This window comes from Tubulanus polymorphus, chromosome 5 (genome assembly GCF_964204645.1).
Source record: "Tubulanus polymorphus chromosome 5, tnTubPoly1.2, whole genome shotgun sequence".
Classification (NCBI taxonomy): Eukaryota; Metazoa; Nemertea; class Palaeonemertea; order Tubulaniformes; family Tubulanidae; genus Tubulanus; species Tubulanus polymorphus.
In genome coordinates this window covers 5,691,747-5,701,821 of record NC_134029.1, presented here as the reverse complement: position 1 = coordinate 5,701,821, position 10,075 = coordinate 5,691,747, and the positions used below count along the sequence as shown (strand labels likewise).

Below are 10,075 nucleotides of genomic sequence, written 5' to 3'. Positions count from 1 at the left end.
CATGAATAAATGACAAGAATACAAGAACGCGTGCGGCGCGCATTCGTCTGTTGTAAATAGAAAAATCTATCACTGATATGAATTATAAAGTGCGCGTTTTCCAAATCATTTCCCATTAAACCTCAAACAAGAAACGATGCAGATGTATTTTCCGGTCGTTTTTGTCGCTCTGTTGTCGTCGGCGGTCGTAATTTCACAAACGATTTATGGCTGGTATAGACAGATCGGAGGTATCGTCGGCTCTGAACAGAATGCAATCTTGTTCGAAACTGCCACTGATTCAGCCGCCATTTGCTCTTTGTATTGTCAAACGATGTCGAATTGTTCCGGATTTCAAATTAGTCCTGCACGTTGCCGTTTATATGACAGGTTCATATACAATGCCTTGCAGCCCATCGAAAGAAATACGAAGATGCGTTTCTTCTACAAGGTGAGTTATATATTTTGAAGTTTTCGCGAAAATCAAAATTGTTGATAAGCATTACTTTCTCGGTAATGTTCAATGGGGGTACGGGCACACACCAGATAGCGTAACAATAAACTCAATTATGAGTAGTGAAAATTAGTTCATTTTTAATCATCCTTGAACTTGATATTAAGGCTTCCAAATCCGAAAACAAGTCTAGATATAAGATTGACGTTCGAAATGAGTGCATGGCATAGTTCCATTGGAAATTGATTAAGTTAATTCGAATTTAATTGAAATGTTTAAGAAATTGAAGTGCGGTAACCGAGTAACCACTAGCGAATTTGGCGGATCCTCGCCTGCCATACGTGGAATCCTCGATTGCCACAGTTCCCGGTACCCTTTGTTACTTGCTTTATTGTATTTTGTAAAACAGGACGGTAAAAAGACGTTCAAACTTTCACCGCCTGGCATCCAAGTAAATGTGACAGAAGCTAGCGAAGAATGCTGGAAGAACGGGGGCAATCTGGCTTCAGTCCTCAGTCCGTTAGAATGGACGACGCTCCACGATGTACTTAATAACAAAACTGGTAAATATCCGTAGGCCCTTTCTCTTACCGTAGTCACGTAAACTTAGCATTCAAAGGCCACTTGTAAAAAACGCAATCAATGCATCAATGTTAAAGCAATTAGAAATCCATAGAAATTAGTACATAATTATGGATTATTTCATGCGGTTTCTTTACGTATAATAATCGGTTTCATTTTTACAGGACATTATTTTGTTGCTGTAAGAGGTCCCGCTGGTTACCCGGAGAAAATGCGCTGGCTCAATGGAAGCGGACCGATTGTCGATAAATCATTTTGGCATCCCAAAGATATCGCTACGATATGGGAGGAATGTGCTCGATTTTGGATCTTTGATCCTAAAATACCGGCACCTTGGCTTTATACGACTCCTTGCTTCAACAGAAACGGTTTCGTCTGCGAATTTATCGAATATTTGTGATTAGTATTATGACTGAATTAATGACATACATATGATATATGATGAACATTCCATCGACAAATCAAATATGGTAAGAATACAATTGGATCAATGAAAAAATATATCTATGAAATATGAATTATGATGCATATCACTCAACCAAAAGTAGCTGGGTTATTGTTGTCGCTGTTGTGGTTATGCCTGCCCGCCCATCTTGGGCCGTCTAGAATAACGCCTCAAGAAACATTGGCGATTTTATAGATCCAGTTGAATATTTCCATCTGCTTAATTGATACGATATTCCTCGAACAGGGTAATTAGGTTTGTCGACTCGAAATTCATATATGTAACCCGATAATTTCCATGAATAAGTAGTGGCGGATTTTTGGATCGTTAAGTCATTAAATTTAATGACGTGACTCCACAAGGATACAAAGAGTAAAAAGTCGTTGATTGATTCATCGACAGAAATACGGATTATCAATGACAATGGCAGTGTGTAGACGCGCGGAAATAATGAACCTAATACGAGACGTTATATATATCAAGTGTGCCCTGATACACGAAAAATATATTTCGTCCCGATTAGTTCGGTTTTAACGAGGTTCCACTGTTAATTACAACAGCGCATTGCTTTGATCCGATATCACGATTGTTGGTAGTTCGTTTACCAAATCATTTCTTATTACACCCGAAACAAGAAGCTACGTAAACGATGCGGATGTATTTTTCGGTCATTGTTGTCGTTTTACTGTCATCGGCTGTCGTCATTTCACAGACAAACTATGGCTGGTATAGACAGATCGGAGGTATCGTCGGCTCTGAACAGAATGTAATCTTGTTCGAAACGAGCAGTGATTCAGCCGCCATTTGCTCTTTGTATTGCCAAACGATGTCGAACTGTTCCGGATTTCAAATTAGTCCTGGACGTTGCCGTTTATATGACACGTTCATATACAATGCCTTGCAGCCCATCGATAGAAATGCGAAGACTCGTTTCTTCTACAAAGTGAGTTTAATTACTTAGATTTTTAGAAATTTTTCTGTAAGATCCAAGTTGTGGACAAGCATTATTTTCTCGGATGTTTAATTTCATGTGACGGCAATTTGAAATAAACAACTTCTTTGTGCCATATTGTGCAAAATCTTTAAAACTCGGTTTTCGTTACATTTATGTACAACAGGACGGGAAGAAGACGTTCAAACTTTCATCGCCTGGCATCCAAGTAAATATGGCAGAAGCGAGCGAGGAATGCTGGAAGAACGGGGGCAATCTGGCTTCAATCCTCAGTCCGTTAGAATGGATGACGCTTCACGATCTACTTTACAACAATCCCGGTAAATACATTTAGTTTCCCTACTATAGTAACCGTCGTCACATGACCGATTACTGCAACTTTTTGAATGAAAATGTTTATGAAAAACAATCATTGTCAGTCGAATTAAAGCGATTAGAAATACATCGATATTGGTACATGATTATGCGTCGTTTTATACAGTTTGTTTACGTTAGATGACGCAGTTTCGATTTTATGATATATTTTTTTACAGGGGAATATTTTGTTGCTGTAAGAGGTCTTGCTGGTTACCCGGACAAAATGCGCTGGCTTAACGGAAGTGGGCGCTCGTCGATAAGACATCATGGTTTCCAAATGACGCTGCCAAGGAAAATGAAAATTGTGCTCGATTTCGGATCATTGCACCTCAAACACCGGCACCTTGGCTTTGCACGACTGATTGCTCTATCAAAATAGGTTTTGTCTGCGAATTTATCGAATATTTGTGATTCTCATTGAAGACTGATGATGCACATACAACATACCGCAATTCGCTCTGTTATTATCAAGTTTATCATGATAAGCCTTTTAAGGGATATTTATTTCATTCATGAACAACTTAAGAATTGGATCAATCGAAAAATCTATGAAATATGAAAATGCATGAGTTTTTGTTATTGTTGTTATAATAATATCTAGGAAAATTATGCTTTTATAGATGAATGCAAATTCTGCGGAATGAACCGTGAATCAGGGCAGATACCCGGGCTTAAAACACGTAGAATTCGGAATATAGGTTTAGAATTTAATGGATGTCTTTTTTCAACGCTACTTATCAAGGTTGGGTTACCCCATGTGAATTAAACCTCATCTGCTACCATTCGCGAATTCGATCACCTTTACCTTCCCTGCCTTCTGCATAACGGACCCGCATCACGTGCCTTACCGTTATTACTGTAAAGTTTCTCCAAGAAATATATCGACTGCTGTGGTTCCAAATTCGGGCATTTACGATATTTCAACCAGCATTCGAACGGCGGACCTCCTTTAAGTACCACAACCAAGCCGACACACCTGTACGTGGCGTCACATGCATCAGTGCACTTAGACAAATCACGGCTTATCATCATACCAATATCAAGTCCGAGACAATCCCCTTCTTTTCTACCGTAAAGCCCCGAGGTATTCAAATCATTCGCTGAAAATGCGTAGATGAAATATGCGGTAATGAAATATGCATCCAGTTCCACAGTTCGAGTTCAAATTCGACCCTGCATATTTGAAAATGATCAATTTTAAAACTATGGAACTGGGTCATGTTTATGCAAAACCACAATAAATGGAATCCTTTATTGGTTCAGGAATTTACCAGTCTTCTCGAGTGCGGCTTAACATTAAAACGTATATTCGGCCACCGTTTCATTATAAAATTCTCGTGTTCTGTACTGAGCCCGCAGAGTCGTCATTGCGAACAAAAACGTGACCTTTTTGTCGAACTTGCCAAACTGCATATTGTACCCGAACATTCCAAATCCGACCTATACGATCAATCTAAAGATTGCGTATGAATGGTCTGTGGAAGGTCTTTGCCGCCTCGGCGTGAGCTTGATTTCGCAGACTGTGTGGTCACATAAAATGATATTATGATATTACAGAGGAGCCACGACTACAATTTTGGGTTTCGCCACTTTTACACGGGACTAAAATGCTACATGAAATAATTTAGCTTAGACTGGCCTTATTCTAGTCCGACTGTGGAACTAGACCTACGTAACAACGTAACTACGTAACTACTACCTGTTAATGAAGTCATAATGAGCGTTATCCATAAGAAAATGTGCCGTAATCCAAAATGAGCTGCGCTGTGGATCATGTTGACGAAAGATAAATGTAACTGACAATTTTTACTGAAGTCCATCGCACCGAACAACCGAAGCCGATCCTATAAATGTTTAATTTCTCATCAAAACAATTCATTCGATTTCATTAATATTTCATTTCACAAAACTTTACAATTCTGCATTTTCAATTTGATGATACTTTTTATCGCCTGTGTGGGATTTGAGGGCAAATATGACGGGTTTACCAAATAAATACGAGTTGAATTCATTTCGAATGTGAGCGCTACCTCGAGTATTGCGGAGCCGTATCACGCAGTCTCTTGCAGAGGTCTCGCACGTGACGTCAGTGGTGAAGACTTATGATACGTTACACAACAAGATAATCAGGGGATTATTTACAAACTGCGAGGGTCTGTCATGTTAATCCCTGATATGGACTGGACCAGTGATTCGGTTTCTCTTAAAATGATTTATTTTAGGATTTCATCATTTTTGTGAAACTGGGCCCTGATTATTTTTAAACGTTTATAGTTGTGTCGCTTATAGTTCTATGCTTGCCATTTGCGCTTGACGCAAATTATGGCGCGCTGAGAGACCTCACAAACTATATTCCTGCTTAACGATTGGCCTCCTTACTCTATTATACTCTTGTAGTTTGAATCATACTTTCAATTGATTTTTTTTTTTAAACAAAATGTTTTCAAAGAGAAATTTGGTAAAAGTCTCTCGTATTAAGCAGCCGTTTCAAAGGCCACTAGTTGGGATATTTATGAAGAAATACCTAAACGTAGGAAAGTCCGATGCTATGAGCGTCAAATTTCAACTTCAGTAGGAAGTCCGATCATTCGAGTCCACCCCTAAATCCGCCACTGATTTAAAACCATTGAGTAGGATAGTAAGGAGACTGTAAGGTACGGAATGTAATGGATTCATACAGAATCAGATATATGAGAGAATTTTTCAACCAGTTGCGCACTTTAAGCACCTCGAGCGCTCATTTACCGGTACAGGGGTTTTATGAGTATACGTTAATGCATCGTGCCGCATAAAGTTACGGCAATGAGTCCCCCTTGCATGATGGTTTGTTTCCTTGCTTCCACTTGCAAATTGAAATGTGATATCGTTAACCATGATTCAATCGTGTGACCACTTATAGAATGGTATCCTATTCAAACCCCGTGTGAACGCCGCCCTGAGCATTTCTTATCAATCCTGGCACAGACAAGAAGCAACGTAAACGATGCAGATGTACTTTTTGGTTATTTCTGTTGTTTTAATGTCATCAACGGTCGTAATTTCACAGACGACCTATGGCTGGTATAGACAGATTGGAGGTATCGTTGGTTCTGAACAGAAGGTAATCTTGCTCGAAACGAGCGCTGATTCAGCCGCCATTTGCTCTTTGTACTGTCAAACGATGTTGACTTGTTCCGGATTTCAAGTTAGTCCTGGACTTTGCCGATTATATAACAGATTCATATACAATGCTTTGCAACCCATCGATAGAAATGCAAAGATACGTTTCTTCTACAAGGTGAGTTAGCTTAGATATTTTTTTCATAAAGATTCAAATTGTGGACATCTTCTCGAACGTTTCATTTTCTAGCGATGGCAATTTGAAAAAAAGTTCTTTCTATCTAGCAATAGAAACTATTCGAGAGTTGCCTTCAAGTTTAATAATAAATCTTTCCTTGGAAAAACCAATCATCTTGCAAATCCAAAACTATTCGATCAAAAAAGCAATCCAAAATCTATAAATAGATTTTAAAAACACGGTTAATGGCAGATACCAAATTCAATTTTGGTCTTATGTCATTCAAATTAAAATCCTTTGAAATCAATGAATCATAAAACTATTTTTGAAGCAGACTACTCCCTTTTCGCATTCCCATTTCATCCACATCTTTATCCTATCTCTTCAATTATCAATAAGTTTCTGGTTTCAGTCCTCAGCCCGTCTCTGTTTTCTGGATGCTTCATGACACAGCCTCTATCGGTTTTTCAAGCACCCAGCCATTGCATAGATGGCGAATAGATATCATTATCATTACTATAAAAAATAACTTCTTTGTGCCATCGAGCACCGGGTTATTATAACTTAGTTTTTGTTTACTTTTTATGTACAATAGGACGGAAAAAAGACATTCAAACTTTCACCGCCTGGCATCCAAGTAAATGTGACAGAAGCTAGCGAGGAATGCTGGAAGAACGGGGGCAATCTGGCTTCAGTCCTCAGTCCGTTAGAATGGACGACGCTCCACGATCTACTTGATAACAATTCAGGTAAATGTCCATAGACTCCCTGCCCTTACCCGTAGTCACGTAGACTTCAAGCATTCAAAACCACTTGTAAAAAACCCAAATTAGAAATCCATCGAAATTAGCACATAATCATGGATCATTTCATGCAGTTTCCTTACATTTAATAATCAGTTTCATTTTTACAGGACATTATTTCGTTGCTATAAGAGGTCCTGCTGGTTACCCGGAGAAAATGCGCTGGCTTAACGGAAGTGGACCGCTTGTCGATAAATCATTTTGGCATCCCAACGATATTGCTAAGATATGGGAGGAATGTGCTCGATTTTGGATCATTGCATCTCAAATACCGGCACCTTGGCTTTATACGACTCCTTGCTTCGACAGAAAAGGTTTCGTGTGCGAATTCATCGAATATTTGTGATTAGTATTTATGACTGAATTGATGACATACATAGTATATTCGCTTTATTAAGCCTACCAAAGAACATTCCATCGATAAATCAAACATAGTAAGAATACAATTCGATTGATCAAAAGACTTCTATAAAATATGAAAAATAATGCATATAATTCAACCAAAATACCACGGGTTGTTGTTGTTGTTGTTGTTGTTGTTGTTGTTGTTGTTGTTGTTGTTGTTGTTGTTGTTGTTGTTGTGGTTACCATTGTTATGACTATAGCCAGGATTAAAACCACCGTTGTACTGATGTCCGAAAGTTGTCCACGGTTGCCAGTGATGCTGATGTTGAGGCCATGGTTGGTATTGTTGTGGTTGCCATGGATTGTGATATTGCTGCGATGGCCATGGATTCTGTTGTTTTTGCCACATGTCCCACTGTGGTCGATATTGGTGATAACGATGCTGAGGGGGCTGATTGATGTTCATCCAAGACGGAGGCTGATATGGGTCGGGATTCAGATTCTGGTGATGAGGTCCCCACGGCAGTTTGTTTCCTTCTTTCCACTTCAAAGCTGAAAGATGAAATCGATAACCGTTTTTCGATATTTAAAAAGAATGAAGTGTATTTTCTCTGCGAAACATAATTCAGATCGCGAGACACTGATTTTTCTACGTGTCCATAACTCATTCGCCCCATCTAGCGGAGATCTTGCACACTAGAGTGTCAACTTTTCGTCACTTACTCGGTACACAGAAAGCTTGTTGCATTCCCGTTTTGATTCACTTTTCAGACGGTTTACAAAGAGTGTCCTACAAATAAAATTTCAGGATATCTTTGTTTGTCAATGAATCGAACATGTGGACATAATGCTATCGAAACAGGCATTTCCTCTCATCATCACTTACCCCACATTCGCCTAAAAAATAAAATAATCGTCTTTGTGAATACCATATACCCACAAGTCTAGGCTTTATTACGCAATGCATGTCCGATTCCAGAATCCACTTTGACCCCTATCTTATCCCTATATTTATAGGTACGTCACGGGTTCAAAAATAGGCCAAAAACATTGACGTTGACTCTGGAATCGGCTCAAGCAACTATTTTGGAAATGAAAAAAGTGTTAGCTTACCGTTGCAGTATGTTTTAGGAAAGCATTTATCGTTATGCCACACATGATCGCTGGGACAATCACAGCCTGGTGCAAGATTACCGCATGTTTCTGGGCCATCCGGATCTTTGCACGTTCGTTTACAATTCTCCTTCTTCGTTTTCGAGTAGGCCAGTTGTCCGGTACACAATTTGGCAGCGTCTTGGGAAAAGAAAGAGGCGATGATGTTTTAGTTGAGTACGGCATATCGTAATTAGAGCAGCCAAATATTTACACCAATCATTTTTTGCATTTCTCAAAGACATATGTTATGGAAAGATGAATTTACCGCAGACTGAGGGGTTTATGCAGTCGTCTTTATACCAAACCATACCATCGGGACAATCACATCCCGGGGACACAGTTTCCTGACAGTTAGGTGGACCGTTTGGTTCGTCGCATGTTTTCTTGCAACCTGTAGTTCTGGATGGCGAGTAAAATGTATTTCCTGTACACGAATCTGCAGCAGCTTTAAACAAAAGGAAAAGAAACCGTCGATGATAGATTCGACACATGGTCACGGTCAAGGTCAAGCAGATGTAATACAATATCACACCATTGGCCGAGGAAGAAATCGCGTTATTCAGTGAGCGTTTTTGAGAAGAGAAAAGTTATACAACCGGTAATCTGATCAGGTTGACTTCATTGCATAAGCTAATGCCACTGTGCACCCGGCCTAAAAAAGTCTTCATTGCGAAGTGCCGATGCTATCTATGTTCGCAACTCCCGAGGGAGTAGCGTCATACTCAGAAAGGTTATTGAAAAACTTACTGTATATTCCATGTTGTTGCTTCCAATCAGTTACTTCCATAGAACGAGCTTTGCACGCGTCTGCTTGCTCCTCCATAGCTGCGCAGACGATGTATTCAACTTGCGTGTCGGACGCCACAGCCCACGCATCTGATGAACAGGATTGAAGAATCTGCTGAGATTCTGTTGTGGGAAGAGCTTCGTAACACTCTTTAAGACCGTCTAGTTCCTGCATCTGGTTACATACAAATGCAGCGTTCCGTACGTTTACACCTCCGGTAGTTGGCACCAAAGTTCCATCGTCACATCGTGACCAATCATCATCTAAATTCCCGTTACAATTACCGCAGATACCTTTCAGATTTCCGGCGAAGTTTCTCGTTTGAATCTCACAGCGAAGATTCCAAACTTCACCTTTAGGTCACATTGTTTATCTTCGAATACTATTGTGTTGTGACTTTTGTAGAAATCGATGTTATTGGCGGTTTTGATACTATCCGGAACACTAGCAGCGTCTGGATATTCATTGTCACCAATCTGCAAATAGTTTTTAATCGAACTCATCAGATCCTACTCATTTGCTCAACGGCGTGCTCATTTTACGATTGAAGCAAGAATTTTGTTGTTAATCATAAAATGTACAGCACACACAGTAGGTCAAAGTTAATGTCGTTTTGGAAATACAAATCCTGGAAAAAAGCCAGACGCACTCAGACGTATACAGAAGCACATTTGAGACGAAACACATTTGAGGTATCGTTAATATCTGAATTGTGAATTTTTTGTCGTGCTACAAATGGCCGAACAAAAACATACAAAAACAGCCTTATTTCCCTGGGAAATATGTTTTTCTACTGCTGGGTGCATCCGGCTTAAGATATACCTGTATCCTGAAGCCATTCAGCAATCGGATTCTATCAGCGGATCGACCGATTTTGATATCTACATGTTGAAGCCACGTCACCTCTTGTCTCCAGTTCGGAAGTGGGTTGTTCTTGCC

The 10,075-nt window shown here is 39.6% G+C and overlaps 2 protein-coding genes across 2 annotated transcripts; both read left to right on the top strand.

Moving 5' to 3' along the window:
* Positions 1-412: 412 nt before the first annotated feature.
* Positions 413-1,415, top strand: LOC141905483 (uncharacterized). Its single transcript, XM_074794349.1, has 3 exons — positions 413-430; positions 843-996; positions 1,180-1,415. Exons 1-3 carry the CDS (start codon positions 413-415, stop codon positions 1,413-1,415), a joined length of 408 nt encoding a protein of 135 aa, XP_074650450.1.
* A 1,211-nt stretch (positions 1,416-2,626) lies between these two features.
* LOC141905481 (uncharacterized) lies at positions 2,627-7,195 on the top strand. Its single transcript, XM_074794348.1, has 4 exons — positions 2,627-2,732; positions 2,946-2,962; positions 6,642-6,795; positions 6,960-7,195. Exons 1-4 carry the CDS (start codon positions 2,627-2,629, stop codon positions 7,193-7,195), a joined length of 513 nt encoding a protein of 170 aa, XP_074650449.1.
* The last annotated feature ends 2,880 nt before the right edge of the window (positions 7,196-10,075 follow it).

Coding starts and splice junctions, on each gene's coding strand:
- LOC141905483 (XM_074794349.1), top strand. Junction 997..1,179: donor TGTACTTAATAACAAAACTG/GTAAATATCCGT, acceptor TCATTTTTACAG/GACATTATTTTGTTGCTGTA.
- LOC141905481 (XM_074794348.1), top strand. CDS start 2,627: ATGGCAGAAGCGAGCGAGGAATGCTGGAAGAACGGGGGCAATCTGGCT. Junction 6,796..6,959: donor TCTACTTGATAACAATTCAG/GTAAATGTCCAT, acceptor TCATTTTTACAG/GACATTATTTCGTTGCTATA.